The sequence below is a fragment of the Saccoglossus kowalevskii genome, chromosome 22 (assembly GCF_978046115.1).
Source record: "Saccoglossus kowalevskii chromosome 22, keSacKowa6.1, whole genome shotgun sequence".
NCBI classification, from domain to species: Eukaryota; Metazoa; Hemichordata; class Enteropneusta; family Harrimaniidae; genus Saccoglossus; species Saccoglossus kowalevskii.
Window position 1 is genome coordinate 16,992,062 of NC_140662.1, and position 19,300 is coordinate 17,011,361.

Genomic DNA, 19,300 nt, shown 5'->3' on the forward strand with positions numbered 1-19,300 from the left:
ATTCTTATATAGCAACGGAATAGAAATCGTAAAATAAACAATGCATCGACTCTATAGTAAAACACTTCATGTGCACACGAATTCAGGATGTGTAATTGGTGGAGTATAGTGGCATATTAAGTCAAGAGCCAAAGCCTGTTTCACATGCATTTCAAAAGATATTAAAACGCCGACATTAACCACGCGTGGCGATTTATGAAGGAATAATAACACTGATTGAGTACATAGTGTCTGCTCACCTGTAATACTATACTCGGATGTGAATTGCCTGTATATGTCTTACTGAATTAATATTACATGTAACAACACCGTACTATTTGTCTACATTGCGTTTTTAATACTCTGATATTATTCTGTCAGTATTTGTATATTTCTTAATTAATCGTGTCATGTCAAACGTTGAAATGTACTGCAAAACATCATTATTCAGAAAAACACAGTGAATACACATCAATAATATGAAAATCGAAGATTCATTTAAAATGTGTCAGATTCATGGAAAGAAATATATATTAGACCTGAATAAAGATTTGTTTATATCGAAATTAAGAAAAACATGTATAGCAATTAAATGATCCTAAGGCGGTTAGCGACAATATGATATACGTATTAACTAAACAGTCATTACTGCCCCCGTTGAATCATCGTAAAATGCAACTGTCGCTCAAATTATTTCGGAAATCCATTATATAGTTAGATTGAACAAACTCAAAAACAATAAACGCTGACAAAAAGACAAATATTGATGTAAACCGTTTAGCTGATTGATGCTGTGAATGTCTGCCAGGGAAAAAAAATATAAGCGAAACACGCGTATTTTAAGCCTTCGTCTGTCATATCGACGTTTAATCTTATTTGATACAACGTGTCATAATGCACTTTCAAATACACCACGTTTTAATTAGATTATACAAAATGCATCGAACATTACCTACATATATTTAAGACTGCCACGATTTGTGGAGCAACAGCGACATCAGAGACAGCTTCAATATATGAATTTAACACTGGTTATTAATGCTACTACCATCTTGACTAATTGCTGCCATGGAAGAGGAAATGTTGGGTAGCGGAGCAACTGCTGTGTTGTCTTTGTTATCATTCGCTATCACCATTTTCAGCATTGTCATTCTTGTTGCATTCTATACGAATAACCATTTACATAACTTGCTACACTATCTGCACGCACAGTTACTGTGCATGAGCCTTTTCATCGCAATCCTCGCTGTTCCTCTCATGATATGGATGCTGAATACGCCAAGTAGCTTCCGGAATTACTACGCCTGTGTGACATCCTCGGCTGTGTCGACGTTCGCGATCACATCGTGGGCACTACATGTTCTGAATATCCTTCTTCTTGCCCATGTTCAAATACATTATCCATTCAAGGCTAGCTCAGACAGTGTCATTAGGAAATTCTACATTTTCTCTGGTGTTGCGTGGTTAGTCTCGCTGCTAAGCGGAGCCGTTCTTTATATATGGAACAGTTATAGGGGAAAAGACGGCGTAGACGGGTTCACGTGTATACCACTTGATGTACCAACGAAATTGTATTTCTATCTATATTACTATGTTGGTTTAATTGTAATCGTCTTGATTAGCTACTTTTTTGCTTTAAAGATATTTTTAAAAGCTCGCGAAAGCGCTAGACAAATCAATGAACTGAAAAACGCTGTTCGCAATATCCAAGATCAGCACATGGAGACATCGTCACATCTTTGGAAATCACATTCTAAAATTGTGATGCACGTTCTATTTTTGCTTGGACTCGACTTTTTAACTTGTGGATGGTTGCCTATATTTTTCATTGTTAACTTGGTATATTTGAAACGTGACAGCATTGATATAAGAATCAGTTTAATTATTTATACTTATTGTCTTCTATTTGTTGCGATGGGTCCCATTATTCACGCACTACGTCTTGGGGACACGAGAAAGATTGTCAAAAATATGTTCATCTGTAAATGTAAAGTAAGTACCGGAATCCCACATCCTTTGTAGATAATCGTTGATTTGGATGTTCATTACTGTGCCTACAATATTCATATCATTATATGAACCAAATAATTGTCCGTGTACAAGTAACTATGTGAAATTACAGTGGCCCATATATACAATTGCTCCGCTATATGAAAATCGCTCCGCTACTTTAACTATTAACAATATTGCTATTTAGGTGTTGAACATCCATGTCGTTTTGCAATTATAAGCAAAATTATCACAGCCGTGGGTGCGGTACATGTGTTTAAGCATATGGTTTGTTTCTACTATAAGATGTTGTATAATTTGAATTTCTCTAGTACTCTAGTATCAATCGTTATTCTGACATCGTTTTTGATATCCAAATTACATGATTAATTTTTGTTCATCCTTGAGTATGAATCATCATGCTTCACATATTTGTATTTAAATAGTGTTCAATGTGTTATATTAAATTCACAAAAGCGTCGAAATCATCACAAAAAGCGTAAATTATTATACAAAACTGCCGTATATGGTGGATGATAGTGCTAGGTTTAGTTCAACATCCTGCTGAATATCTAGTATATATCCAATTATGATTTTATTTTAAACAGAACAATTCCCTAACATTTCCACCAGCCTGCTTTCTTTTCATCCTCCTTAAATAATGCGTCATGCATTCTACAATTTCATTGGATAAAAGTTTTACAAATAGTTAGAGGGAGCCACTGACTACAACACTCGTGAAAGATTACATCTCCGATCTTAACATATTAAACATATGGAATATTTCAATGTGAAAAATTCTACCCCATCTCCACTGATTACTAGCACCCGTAGTCGTAGACAAACACACTGGTACGACTTTGTGGACTGGATGAGTCGCTCCGGGCGCAAAGGGTTGATGTGACAGGGCTTATTATCTTAGCTCCAATTTGCCAACATTTTCAAATCCATATCCCATCATAGAATATGTGAAGGTGAAAATTATATCGCACTGTAGTTCAAATTATGATCGAGTATACGGCATTATAGACCGAACTATGGTCGCGAGTTTCGCATAGGCTTGATGGGTGAAATTTTACTTTTTGTCAGTCATTTTGGTGTGTGTGCGATATAGATACCTCATTTTAGAAAAAAATGTTGGAAAAAAAGACACTCTGAATGGTGGAAGATCATTATTTTTGGGAACGAGACGACATACATAACCACGATTAGTCTTACTTTTAGAAGTATGTAGCTATATGTACTATGAAATATGTGGCTGTATAGAGGTTAGAATGACACACTTACTTGTAACACGTTAACCTACGAAACCTACAGCCAGCATGTAGTTACATTCAACACTGATGCAAACATGGTGTTTCAAGTATGCAGGTTGTTTTTTCTTCATTTTACTTAACAAACAGATATGAGATTTGCATTACCACTCACCTTGGCCTACTGAAGGTAAATGGTTTTCCTGCTGGTCTCATAAATTCGACGCAGTTTTCCAGCAGCTGGCCGATTTTGTTTAAGTAGTGAACCAATTGTACATATGGGCCACCGTATGATATACTTAACGTGTTACAAGAAGATTCAAATTCACGACCACGGTGCAGAAAGCAGACGGCTACCACACTAACTATAACTTCATTCATAACTACTTTTACACATAATCCAGAAAAAAATAACATATAGTAGTGTAAAATATAGGACCATTGCAATTAAAATATTAATATGTTGGAATTTGTTCACTATTTTGTAAATATATATTTTCCCGCGGTTTCACTACTTCATCCCTCTTTTCATTTGACTTTCTTGGCGATGGCGTAGCTACGTTTTCGAAGTACAATACATACTTCTTTACCAAGGTCAAACTCATTCATTACAACCCATATTCTATACCTGATATAACTGTATTTTTTTTTATTTTAAACATATTATATGTATATAAATATCCGTATTCAGGATAATATATTTTTACTTCATTTACTAAATATTATATTTTTTTGGAGTAATTGGTAGCTACACTATTGGGTGCATTGGATTTGGCCTCTCCAGTCAAACATGTTGTTTCCCTACAAGGTCAACATCGTTTTATTTCAATTATTTTGTACATTATCTTTACGTTACATGCTCTCTGCATGGGTGCGACTTTAACGGCGAAAGTATTATACACCACTTCAAGCTGCAACATTATATCTTGACAATTCAAGAGGGTATATTTATTGAAGAAAAACTTGCGTATATAATGTAACCTTTTTGTTAAATCACACATGTCATCACTCAAACACTGAAATACGATGAAACAATATTATATCATAAACATCTGTGGAATTCGTTGAGAAATGCTGTTAAACACCTTAAGCACAATAACGTAAATGTTAATAACTTTATAACAAAATTCCGATTAATATCAGCAACTTAATATATGACAAACATTGATAATATCTAGGCCTAATCAACTGGTTCTGAATTCTGAAGTGCCAAATCGATAAATGACAGAAAGTTGTCAAATATAGCTTAATTATGTATGCTTTAAATACTACATGATCATTTTAATAATATTTAAGTTTATATCTCACGTGCGTAGTTCAGACAGCCATGTTGGGTGTGAAATACAACTACATATACTGATATACATGTGAATCATATCCCACTCCGTTGTTTACTATTATGTATTACTCAATGTGCATGCGCGTTGTAGCTTATAAACCACGGATTATTCTTGTCTATATATGATTGCTATTTTGCATTTATAATGGTTATATAACCTAGGACATCGACTCAATATCGCATTAATTCATATTCGTCATTCATAGCATTCGTAGGAGTTTCGTAGATATTCCCCTTGACATCGTCCTTGTTGATATCAGTGTAGTGCTGTTTCCGACCAACGATCGATTCGTATTCATTCAGTTTGACATCATTCTTTATGTTAACGTAACGCGGTTCATTTCCAATGATATCAGTGTACTCGCTTCCAACACCACCATGTGCTGATTCATTCATCCTTGTATTGTTTAGCTGGTTTGTTGATGAGGTGTTCTCAGTGTTGCTTCTTACTCTGTCTTTACCTGCCTTTGTTCTGCGACATAACACAACCACAGCTGCAACAATAATCGCTGTAACAACTAGAGCAGCCGCGGCACCAGTTGCAGATGGTAATATAATGTCACGTTTTGTTTGACGATTTGCATCTGTAAGATGGAAGTAATGACCTTTAAAGAAAGCTTATTTTACACTTCTGAATAATTTGTTGTGTGTTGTCACACAGAAGTGCAATCTTCTGAATACGGGGGAGGGCGGGTGGAACAGATGCATGGTGATTGCTAAATAAGGGATGTCACTTTAATAAATACCGACATTAATTCACTCTGCTTATCTATGCACGTTCCATGCAATTTATTGTATTACCCATTGTATTACGCACCTAGTTATCCTTGGACTGTCACAGCAAAGTTTACGATATGAACAAATCTAATAGTGTGTTTTATTTATTTTTTTGTGAATTGGTAATCTCAGTTACGAGTATTGAGGTGCCTTAACACATCTCTCAAAAACACATATATATTTTAACAAGCATAACAAACTTTCATGAGATTTTCTCACCTACGTAGTCAGGTGTTGTACTCAGCGGCCCAACAAATTGTTCACTTGCATTTACCGTAATCTGAATAAAATAATAAGTTAATATGCTTAAAAAACTTAACACAGTGCATAGTGTAAACAACATAGACTGCTCTTCACGGCCACTGAAATTGATTATTTGAATAGCAGTTTTATGAAAATGCTTAGTTGTAACAAACATGTGTCCGATTGCTTCGGGACACGACCACAAGAAAATTGGATTGGGAGATCAAGTTCGAGCTATTACGGAAAGTATGTTTTGTCTAAATTATGCAGTATTCATTTGCGTCAATACACTTCTTGTGTCAATCCAGTTTTAACAAAATTGTTAACAAAGCATGTACGATCTATTTCCTAAACAAAATTTTGACTCTGGGTGAAACTATCAAAGCATACGAAATTCTTGGATGAATAACGGGTCACAGATCTATGCAATGTGAATCGTTTTACACAACTAGAACGAAACGCATGACGCATATCCGCTCGACCAACCTTTTCATAAATGTCTAATATAAGAACTTTAATTTTTGGAAAAATTATAATATGTTATAATATATTATATATGGCACATAGTGTTTTCGGTTTAGTACTGTACCTGGGACGATCTTGTGGTCGTGAGCATAGCATTGTTTGTAACTGTGACTGTAAAAATATAATAATATAGTTTGATTTCTTCGTGGTCTTCAGTTGGTATGCCCAGCAAGTCTTCAGAGAGTTCTACGTCATAATCTCTAAAATAACACTCGCCATCTTTCGGTATGCAAGAACAGCTTGGAAGATCACACAGCGAAACACCAATCTGAAAACGAGGCGGTAGTGAATACACTAGTAAGCTACGGTAAAGTCTGAATTGAATGCTGGACCTAATAAGGTTGAAATGCATGAATAAACACAGTCCATTTATACACTACAATATAATTGTTATTTATTTCAATTGTCATTGGTATGTACGCTTATTTGATGTATGTAGATGCAAAAGATACGAACTTACCAATGGTCTTCTGACAGCAATGTCTGTCTCGCTAAGTGAAACGTTAACGCCAAACATGCCAGTCAAACTCCATTGAATATCATGTAATCCACTATGGTCGTCGAAAGTTTGAAAAATAATTCTGAAAGCAAAACATGATAGGCGAGCATTCAAACCAAATAAACTATAAATATATAATGGCTAATATCTCAACCCATGTGGTGAATAAGCGATGGTCTGACGGTCAAAAAAGTTATGTTTAATTAATATGACTAAAGTCTTAAGTAAAAATGTATACATCGACGATCGTGTCACGTATACCCCGTAATTAAAACTTTGAAAATCAGCTCTAGGTTCTGTGAAGCGATTAAGTGAGTTTTCTTTTATTGTGAATTACGAGGAATTCTATGGACATTATATTTACAAATAGTGAATGCATATAATGATTGAGTACAGGCACAAATCTGCAAAGCCCCAATGTCGCCGAATAATCTCGGGTCATTCGGCGTAACGTTGGTGTAAAAGGTTACTAAAATAGCAAATTACTAAGATGTTTCAAGACCATCACTTCTTCTCGTAGTTAACATTTGAGCGATATGTTGTGTTCTTTTTATAGTAATATACTTTAGAAAGTGAGTTTTTAAGTTAAGGATAGTTTACTAAATGAGAAATGTGACAAATATAACGAAAAAGCTATACCTCAGATGCTAAATCCGGTGAGTTAAAATGAATGAACAAATCATAACATAACAATTGCCACCACTATAGTAATAGCTACCCAGTTACTATTGAAAAAAATATAGATTTAGTGTGGACATCACTATATTTACGATTTCGAGATGTCATAGGAGTATTTTTATTTTTACTTTTAGAGACAGAAATTACTTTTTGGATGGAAGTCATTGACATAAAAAGATCTTGTAAATAAATAGATGTATTTTATTCCCAATTTTTGAATTCATAGACATTAATAATTAACTTTCATAATGGATATTGTGAACCTCTTTCCAGACTATTTAGCTTCACTGATAATTGGTTCAATACATACATATTGGTTTTCCTACGTACCATTACCAGCAAATGTGAAAACTTTCTCTAGCATAGTCTCATCAGTGAGTTGAGCAAAGGTGATATACCCGCACTAAGTTTAATCAGTTTTTAAGAATTCTCACAATTGCGTATCAGAATCCAGAGCAAACAATTTTCAAGTTTCATCTTTAAATTCCGTTCAAATTACAAATTAACATAGCATAGTTACTTTATGTTAGTAGTATGTGAACCATGGTAGTCTGAATATCAGTGTATCTTTTGTTTTCAATTTCCAATTTCTGGTATGCATGTGACGCCCATTTCATCACACAAAAATATCCTGTGTGTTTTGCCAGAATTTTGACTGCAGAGATTGCGGCCAATTTGATTTATTTCCGTAAAACACTCAGCCTTGTTCACTCGCTACCAGCCACTTAACATTTTACTGACATGAATAACGGATAGTTTGAATTCAGCTTGTTACATTTTTGTCATTCACTGACGTTATTATGTTGTAAAATGCGTGGCTAAATGGAAAGATACATATTGTATTAGAAATAAAAAAGTGTACCGTGTCTGCCAATCTTCCATCAACGCAATATTATGAATCTCTGGCGGTGACGAATCCACGTGAATCAGAACATCATCCTGGTCTGTATTGCCCATCACGTCTACAGCTCTCACCCATAAATGAATGGAATCACCATCGCTGCGTGGTATGTCAAATTCTTGCTGTTCTGCCTGTACAAGAAAAACAATTAAAGAATATAGTTACAATCCAATTAACAATTAACAATGTTTATGAGCGAGTAAATACAATAATAGTACAATGTCGTCACTGACCAAAATACTGTCAACGTCTTGCCAGTTTTCTGACGGAAAATCGATAGTTCGTCCTCCCTGGTGGTCTATACCGTAATTTACTTCGAAACGCACAATGGCGTTGACATTTGGTATTGCCGCACGTGACCTGGTTGCTGGAGGTTGACCAGTGACGTCTTCATACTGCGGTGCCAATGGGGGTGAATCATCTTCAATAGCATTGAGAAATTTATGTTCCATATGAAACCAGTTATAGAAATGTCCTGACCATTGCAGTATTACCTATAAGAGAAGTAGTTATTGTTTATTAAGGATCATATGATGTTCACCACATACTATGAGGTTATTACGAGGATACCAAAAAGTATGCACGAAGACAGTACAACGGCTGCCCCCTCCCATGGTGTCACCGAACCCCACACAAAGAGTTCGTTAAATTTGTTCTAAACGTTGTGGATTTCAGCACAAAAGATGTACAGTATGCGGTCGATACTCCCGCTGTACTGTCTTTGTGTATACTTTGCAGTATCCTCAATTACCTCATATTAATGCATATGTAGCAGAGACCAACATAACCGTGGTCCATTGTTCATGAATAAGGTGGTGCCCTTGCACATCGTACTCATCACTTTGTTGTGTTACATTTATGGCATACTCATCACATTTATTCGTTGAATTGTTACAAAACACACATTACCTGTGGCCCAGTATGATTCGAATCTTGAAGATCAGTTTGCCAAATGTAGCTGGTGTTCTCCGCTGCAGAGTCAACCCAGAGAGGAAACCGGTCCGTTGTATTTACTCTGCTGTCGTCGTCAAATATTAGGAACCGCCTGGCTCTATTAGTGTTACCAGCAAAGTCAGCAATGTTCAACACCACACAATATACTCCTGAAATTTAGAGATACTTTGATGCATAAAACATGACCTATTGTATCTAATGAACTGCCAACGTGGGTCCGTGGTGCTGCCTAGTCAGTATACAACGAACGGTAACACGCCACAGGGTGAAGAAACACACACACATACAAACAAGTTACTGACAAGGGTTTAACAATATCAAACCCAAATACTTTAATACAATTCGTAAAGAAGGATTAAAAGTTAACAACAATCAATAACTACAATTGCATAGCTGTACTTACAACAAGAAATTTAACCTAGCTGAACCTGGTCAATATATCTTACTAACTACAATAGCAACCGACGGGGCTAATCACTATAAGAGCCTTGTTCATACAAATAGTTCACTTCAACTATAAATCAACAACAACTCAATATATGTTCAAAACAATATATCAATCCAGAATGCCTTAGCAATCTCACATGCAGGTTCGATCCAGCTCACTAATCTTATTAATCTATCATGTATTAGATTGATACTAACAAACAAAATTGGTATATTAACAATATACAACCATATGCACTGTATTAACCTGATAGGGTTTCTTAATTTAAACAATCGTAAAGAACAACAACAATAATAGTTCCAATAATATGAAATACAGATTACTACACAGAAATGTACACACACGAAGCAATAATAAAATAATGTCACAAAAAAGTACGTTCAACTCAGTAATAATCTATAACAATGTCATGCAATTTTAAGAATCTTCAACCGGTCCACAACGTTCTGTAAAATTCCCAAGTATAATAAGAGATGGCGCAATTGAGTCACCAGAGAACACTCTCAGAGACTACTGTTTCCGAAGATTCTAAGCTCCTTGATCTGATATATGTGCATTGAGCCTCACTTTGCAAGGAATCACTCACTGCGTACTGATCAGTTCCTGATACGAATCAAACATTGGTAATCGACGACAAAATCTAACGCTGTATGTCAACAGAGCTGCTAGGTCACTTAGGTCTCTTCGCGGCACTGGAATAATGTAAATTGTGTACGTCAACTCATATGTGGGATGCGACACTCTTTTAAGTTAAAATCATGCATTTTAGGTGAAAGTGCACTTTATACTATTTAACTTTCGAATGTATACATTGATTTTGATTTAAAAACATTTTTGTTTTAAACTTCTGTTCACCAGGATCATAATGGCTTATTTATTAGTGTTGCCATTGAAAAGTTTTTACACAGTGCTCTTTGAAACATTCACATTTTATAAATCGTTCACAATTAACAGAGCCGCTAATTCGCAGCTCTATTGTTTCTGTTCCAATGAAGACAGTAAAACCATACGAAGCCATTTACTTAGGATAGACCTGAATAATCACCCCTGAAAATTTCATTCAAAAAACAAATGAACCGTCTAGAAGTTAAATAGTTTTAAACTTGAAATTTTGAGTAAAAAATGAAACTGAGATAATCGCCATTTTGTAAAAAAGTGATAAAAACGAATCATTTGCTTCATATTTGTAAAAGAAACTCATAGAAATTAACACTACATCGACATTTGCTGATGTTAAATCGTCAGATAAAAAAATAAAATAAAAATATTCACAATTTGAGGGAAACGGACGAAAAATCGTCCGCGAAGTCACAACCATGCATGAAAACTGTCATGGCGTCGTGTTATGAATCCCACTGAAGGAGGGGCATAATGGATTACGTAAAGCGGATGCGATATTCATACAGTTATACAAACAAAGCGATCGCCATTGGGTGGGTTGAGTCTAAATTTACCTTCCCTCAACCCTTTAAAAAAATGACGCAGATCCGCGATCCCTGTTGAATTGAACCGTGCGAAGTTAGACGACCCTGTTGAAATGGGCCGTAATATTTGACTACACAGCGGCTATTTGCAGTTTCTACTACTCAATCACCCAATCGCCGGTGAAACATTTTCGAAATGAAGTCGCATTGAAAGGGAAACTACAGACTGCAGACAAGACGGGTCGATGACAATTAAACGAACCATGACCTCTGGAAATGCCTCATTCATAGAGTGCCATAGTACCAGAGGTCGCCGAGCACTGACGTACAACGTACTTTGCGACATCGCTACCGGTGCATGCTAGCAGACAAGGGGGTTTCCGATTAAGGTAACCAAGATGGCATGGCCGAGTGCGTGATTTTTTCGCGGTGTTTAAAAACAGCATCTCGTTGCCGATTTTTCTGTAATTTCCAGGGTATTTTTTTTTATTTTTAATTAACCGTTTGTGTATTTTGACACTGAAAAGTTAGTTATCGAGGACAGCAACAACAGTGGTGTTTGTCCATTGCATGACAATGGACGGCACGGTGATCGGAACATGTTTACTTCAGTGTTTCATTCTTTAGAGTAAAAAATATGTGGAAACATTTTTAGTTGCGCCGACAATGCAAAACATTAAATCGCCCTATCGGGTCTTCTTCCTTTATGAAAATAAATAAAAAATCGAATGTTTTAACATTATATCACTGGAAGCTGCCAGGCGAGAAGTTGTTGACATATTGCGAGATAAGGGTGAAACAGTTAACTTTGTTTTGTTTCATTCAGCTTGCTTGCTGGAGGCGAGGCTAGTTGCGAGACTAGTTAATTGCCCTGGACTGGAAGTTACGCACCGCTGCTCCGTAATTGAGGCCAGCAACTCATTTGCATATAACATCAACAGTGACTTGTCAATCAAAGAGCAACGCAAAAAAACTTTCGGGACTTTCAATCACATATGCGTGCCTGGGTTCCATATTTTTTAAAATTGTTTTTTGAGTATGATCCAACATAGAACATTGAACACAATCTAGCCAGGACTGTCTGCCCACGAACCTGCATCTCTACATTAAGTAGATGAGTAATTTATACATATGATATAAATTAATGTTATGTAATAAAACAGTTTGTAGTTGAATGCTAAAGTGATGTGTAAATACCCAGTCATTTACTAATTTACCGAGTACTACCTACATTTTGGGCTTACAAAATGATTGGGTTAGTAATACGTTTCAGGTAACGTGTCCAGAAACTTTACCTCTTCAAAACAACCTTAACTTACCAAACATATGTCAATCGAATCTCTTACACATGCTCAGAAGATATACAACGTGACTCTCTTGAGACTGTATACTTTTTGATTTCCAAAACAGGTGAGCAGTTTATCAGTTGTTAAACTTTGTACAAACATTCTCTTTCTTTTATTCAAATGTTCCAGACAGTGACTAAAACTGTTGTATGTTTGTATGTGCAAATTACAAGTGCTAGTGCTGACACAAAGTGCATTTTTACTACAGAAGCCATACTCATGTTTAGGACTACATGACAGAGCTGTGCGACCATCTCTCTACCAAATGGCAATTGAATGCGCGATGCTGGCGTCAACAAGGATCGGTCGAACACAAGAGTCAGCAGTCTGTATTGTATGTAAAATCTTGCAAATAGAGGTGATGGAATCATAGGAAGAAACGGTGTGCGTTGTCGTGCCATAAAGGTGATTGACAGGTCATAAATACTTGTTTACAATTAGAATCACCAGGTGTGAAGTTTATGATCTACGGACTTGCCTACCATCACAAGACAGCCGCTAGAAAGACCACATTTTGATTGGCTAGACAATGCCCCATTTTAGTGAATTTATTCATTGTATTATTGTGTGCTTTGTTTCTTGTCATTATTTTAAGAAGTATTAAAAGCCAGAAGCTTTAACCTAATATTTTGCTATCTGCGTATTACATCTCCAGTACTATTGTCTTGTCTGCCCCATTCTAGCAGTGCAAGGACCCCCTCTAGTGTGAGTTCTGTCCAAATATCAATAAGTAGGCCTTACACTGTGACAACAAGCACATGCAGAGTTTAAGCAAGGTTATGTGGCTTCATCGACGGAATTTGCTTACAAGCAAATTAAAGCGAGTTATGATTTCCGTTTCGTAATTTTGACAGATAGTATATAAATAAATATTACAAGGAAGTAAAACAATGAATCCAAAAGGAGGTCGAAGTAAATAATAACATTAACAACGGCGTGAGCGACGTAATCTCGATTGTCGGTAACTGATATTTCAACAGTGGGAGTACTATTGATACACAATCGGAAAATTTTAAAATATTAAAAATATTTAAATATTAAAAACTTTTTTAAACTCTCAACACATGTTGGCTTATGTTCCAACAGAGAAACGGAAGGGAGGAGTTAAACTGATTTATTATTAGAGGTTAGTTGAGTGAACTGCGGCTCTTCATGTCGGATCATATTATTGTTTCTCATACAATGTGTACCCCATTCGATTTAATCTTGTGTTAAAGTCAGATAGTTCGCTAAACCAGAGTCCCACTCAAAAATCTTCATGGAAGGAATGTCGATTGTGTTCGTAATTTAAGACCAATACTGCTACTATGAACACACTACTAGTGGGGCAACTTATTTAAAGTTCTCTTCCTCTTTAATAAAAAGTATTTAATTTACTCTAATCATTCTCTCATTGTTTTTTGTGTGATGGGACTGTTTGGTTGTTGTTAAAACATATTGCCCATCATAATGCCCAAATATGGTATTGCACACGCTGTTTTTTAGTATTAGACAAAAGGTCAGTAGATTTTTAGACATACGCCTACATCAACCCTGTGATACACTTTCTGGATATTTTGATTTTCAATTGAAATTGCAACGAAATTCGCAGTAAACTTACTATATACTTGTAAACACCTTAAAACGGATAGCAACTTGTGACCTTTAAAATCACGTGATATGGTTACGAGATCCTTTAATTGTGAGTAATTAGTAGTTCAGCTCTGCATTGTCATACCTCGCCATAAATCGATATTTCAATGTTTATTTTGAAATGATAAGAACATTTTACAGTTGACTTGAGTGGCAACCTGCATTTATACGAGTTGGTTTGTTTGCTCGTTCATAAATAATATATATATATATTGATTTAATGTCAGATTGGAAACATTCTTGCATTCCGCCGTGCACGCACATCAAATTGGATTAGTTTTGATCCAAGAATTTTCTGCAAAAAGCGAACCGGGAAAAATAAATAAATGCTATATACATTACAGTGCTAACAAGATCTAATATACCTGGGCCACTTAATCGGATAGTCAATTATGTAACTAAAAGATTTGCTATACCTGGGACACTTAATGAAATATTGAACTGTTTATCTGGTAGATCTACTTGTCCACTCAGTACAGGTGGTATTGACCTGTATCCCAATACATCACCATAAGCTTGCATCTTGTATACTTCATATTCATATCGTGATATACCAGAAAGGTCGTCATGCCAACCACTATACTGCACATTTATATCACCCTGTAAAGAAAACAGAAATATTAAGCAAAAAAAAGCCCATATTGATTAGACAGCCAGCCAGCCAGCCAGCCAGCCCGACAGACAGACAGACAGACAGACAGACAGACAGACAGACAGATACAAATTTGGAAATTTGACTAATCACTACTGCCTCAGTGCTCTAATATTTCTGCGTTTGTTGCAAAGTAATTTTATCACGGTGGTCACAAAACTCAGAACGTTTTCTGCATATAACACAAAGTGAGAATAAATTTTGAGTTTGTGTAAAGAACACAATGTCAGAATTGACCTACAATTTTTGTTGTTGCACGGCCAATATCGAGCATATTATCAGAGCAACTTCCCGTAACTGTACAATGGTCTGGAGGCTGATAGTCCAGGGTAAAGTCTGCAGTGCGTGCTACATCAATTCCTGCATAATAATTCTTGGGATTAATCGTGTAACCGGAAGTTGCGTCATAATTTCTTATAGTAATGTATCCACCATTGCGGGCCTTTGCTCTAAAGTAAAACCTAGCAGGAACAATTCATGGAGACTGTGAATATATATTATATTACGAATATTTCTCAAAATTAATGTAAATATATAGGAAATTTAATAGTGCCACGTTGTAAGTTGAAACAAGTTTGAATTATTATGTGTAGCGTTACAGAAAGCTGAGTTATCGAAGCAAATCTAATATCTCTATTTTAGTCGTACCTGTCTTCATGTTGAAAAGCAAAAACTATGTTATCTATGACGTCACAATCGTGCACAGCTTGATTTGGATTGTCTTGGTTGTATCCAGTGGAGCATGTGACTGTCCCAGTTTTGACATTACTTCCGCCTAGATGAACAAAACACCAAAAATATTAGATGTCGAGTAGAAATTTAAGCATATTATAAACAACTCGAAATACGTAATGAAACAAAACTTGTCTGCAACGCTTACCTCTGATAACCCACCAATCATAGGATGCTGAAATGACGCCAACTTTGAAATCTTCCACATAATACTGCTGTGGCCAATCAGCGGCGTTAGGACCTATGTAACTGTTATGCCACTCAACCTGGATACGATCTGGTTGGATATTTGTGTAAGCAGTTGTAGGTGCCATCACGTGATCGTCACAGTCGGCTCCTACTCTGTAGTCACCAGTCGTCTGAATCAGTGTTCCTAAACAGTATTGCGTAACGGGAGATGTATTCACTGAAAAAGCCAGGATACAAGTTCGTTACAATATTTAAGTTCAATATAGTTATTCTAATTTCAGCCACAAGTGAAACGATAACCATGATGGCATGAAAAAGCAAATTGCGTTCATTATAACGCATAATAAACTGTATACACCTACTTTGCAGGCAGTTAATTCCACTGAAGTTTGGTGCACATGAACACGTTGAGGGCGTTGTCGTACATCTTCCAGGGTAACAAAACTGACTATCTGGACGCCAGGAGCATCTCTCTGTAATTGTACGTGCATATGAACAATATAATGCATATGCAAACGAAATCACGTTGAATGTGCGAGATTTGATAACAAAACTTATCACAGCCGCTCATGACATTTCTCGCAGTTTCCGTATTATATATAAACGAATATTACACTATTTATCTGAGTGGAAAATCTCAACTTAAAGCTCCGGATTCGTTGAGCTTTATTCGTTTATAATTTAGTTTATTCTGTAATATAGTATAACAGACATACGTTCACATATCCTATTAGGATATCCACCGTAATCTATCAATTGATATGCAATAATATCTCCACCTCTGTCATAGTTACATCGATGACATGCTTGATTCGTTGATGACGTACACTGTAACTGCTGACAGTTAGCAATAGCTGTGCAAGCTGTAAGTAACAACAGTAGTAATGTTATTGCATGCAGTATCAGCATTTGTGCGTACGGTTAAGTGAATATTTCCTAAACAAAATCACAAATCCAATGTGTCTGACAAACCATGTGATTAAACATCATGTTAGTCATTAATCTTACATAAGCAGTCACCGAAATGAACTCATCGTGACAACCGCAATGTGATATATTGATTGGCATTAGAAATTAGCAAGCTTTTCTATTTAATGTCTGCATTAATTTATAAATAAACATCAACATATCCATGTGTGCTGCTTGGAATATATGATACTTAGTATAAAAAATAACTGGGATCCTGTAACTATTTACAGTAAGCACAGCAATGAACATACTGTCACATTTTGACCATTAAAATGGATGGTACATCATCACAAATTCATGGAAGTTGAACACACACCATTATCGCTTATAATGTTACCAACATACCGTTCCACAAGTGCAACATGATTCAATTACATACCATTTTTGAAATTCAATGTGGCACTGAAAGCACATTGCCAATCTGGATGTGCTTTTTAGAAGTTATAACAGACATAGATGATACACACCAAATTGCGCATCAATTAACTCAATACTTCCTGCATACATTTTAAAGCATTTAATGACATTTGTTTATAATAGATTATGGTGATGATTATGTTATTGGCGTTACATCTTCTTAGTAAATTATTCTTGTACATTAAATTCTAGATTGATAGTTTGCTTTAGGGAAACTAGTGTGATGACAATTTTACGGGATTGCTGGGTGATCAGCTCTATGAGTATGTGTAAGTACGCAAGAGCGGGTTTCTCCTATGTCGTTCATGTAAGTGTGGCTATGCGCCATTAGATCCTGTTTTATGGGCAGACAGTCATCAGCTATAGAAAACCAAAAGCATGATAACGTCGGGTCACAAATGTCATTTACTGTTAATATCAATTACAAATATATGCATTTGAATGTTAAGAATTAACTTGTGAGCTCGTATTTCTTCAAAAAATGTTATTTTCATGAACATTGATTTCCACCCGTTTATCCCATTGAAATTAGAAAATATAATTGTTTTTAAAGCCATGATTCACAATTTCGGGGATATAGTGATTTAGTTGCAAATATTTTGAGTGGTTTCTCACCGTAAAATTTGCTCAAGCTGTGAATATATATACATTAGGCGAAACATTGGGAATAGACGTGGGAAGAATTTGAAATAACGTACACACGTTTTAGCTGACAGCTGGAACTACCCGAAGTGTTATCATTCTTAACAATGATTCAAGAAATATAGTACGAAACCATGAATATTTTGAGATATTGCAATATCTTGTGAAAAAGTCAAAAGTGTCAAAAGTCTAAACCCTTTGCATGAGCCAATTGGATTATCGGGATCTGTATTAGAATATGGAAAACAAAATGCTTTATTGCACTGAACTGTCATGACTTCAGATAACTATTTCTACGTCATTAGAATTCCGTGACATTCAGAATGGTACAAAGTTTACAAGTATATTTGCATTCAATTTATCATAACTAAGGCGTTTATGGATTACAAATAAATCAAATACAATGAAACAATTGTGATAAAGTAAACACGAAAAAAAAAAACATAAATAGAAACATGGCGTTGCCGCGATTCAATAACATGCGAAAATATGTTTTCCTATAGTACGGTTTGTGTTTATGATTATTTATGATAAAACCATTATACTTGACGTGCTGGACGCATGACGCATTCAACATAATATCTACTACCGGTATTTATAACCGTTCATAAAGTACATCCGCTTTCAATAACATAAATGGTGCGAAAATATACTTTTCTTCTTTCAATCTCCAAAAAAGTTCAGATTGTACTATGATTTATTCAGTGATTTGTTGTTCGTTCAACTGTAAATATGCTTAAGACTCAATTGCATACTACTCATTTTAACAACAGGTAAATTAAATTAATATCTATATTGGGAAATGACTTGTGGTGTATACCAAATGCAAGTTAGAAGGCATATATATGTCATTTGGGGAACTTTTCTGGTCGAGCGTTCAGCATTTTAGACTGTTATAAGGTCGTAAAAACTAGCGCGCGTATCTTAGGGAAATTATACACAAATGCGTTTTAAAACATTGATAGTCTTACAACGAAATTCTAATAATAATTGACTAGTTTACTATTCATAATCAATAGATGCATTTAATTTTACACTCTTGTGCTATTGTCGCATGGATAATTGTCATGACGCAGCAAGGAATATAATAAAAATAACGTCATCGACTTACGATATTCACAGCATGTGCCGTGCCACTCATCCTCACAACTACAACTTGATGTTAGAGGGATACCGTGGCCGTGACATCCGGGGTTGTTACATGATTGGAATCTGGTAAGTGGATCCGTACACGAACCGCCACAGCTAGCAGACGTTGTCACGGTTCGGGTACTTGTTTGAGTTCCAGTCGTCCCACACGGAGCGGAGCAGTCTCCCCAAAGAGACCAATCACTGACGACACAGTTACGTGGGCTGCAAGGTGGTGGTGAACGACGACGTCGGCGACGGCTAAAAATAGTTTCGCTATCATTGATTAGTGATAATATCACTAGTAACACCGCCGCAAAGCGCATGAGATGCATGGTGGATCAAACATAGACTGGCGCAGTCGGGGCGATTAATTTGTTTTTGTAGTTTAAATAAAATTAAATAAATTGCGAAATGGAGGTGTTAGCGCAAAATCCCTTGTAACTGGGAAATCACCCCGACTGGTTTACTCTGCATGGGCCTCTATCGACACTGCAGGAACCCGTTGATTTTTCATCGGGTAATTATGTTAATGGTGTTCTAATTGACAATCATCTGAGCCAATCACAGCGTCTCTTCAACTG

At 35.9% G+C, this 19,300-nt stretch overlaps 1 protein-coding gene across 1 annotated transcript; it reads right to left on the minus strand.

Annotated features, from left to right (window-relative positions):
* Positions 1–6,157: 6,157 nt before the first annotated feature.
* Positions 6,158–19,051, minus strand: LOC144353819 (uncharacterized). The gene is made up of 12 exons (XM_085495791.1): positions 18,700–19,051; positions 16,273–16,423; positions 15,923–16,029; positions 15,520–15,777; positions 15,288–15,414; positions 14,881–15,100; positions 14,404–14,587; positions 9,093–9,286; positions 8,417–8,677; positions 8,145–8,314; positions 6,566–6,686; positions 6,158–6,373 (listed from the first exon to the last, which is right to left on the minus strand). The coding sequence occupies exons 1-12, from the start codon at positions 19,049–19,051 to the stop codon at positions 6,158–6,160; spliced, it is 2,361 nt and encodes a 786-aa protein (XP_085351917.1).
* Positions 19,052–19,300: the final 249 nt, after the last annotated feature.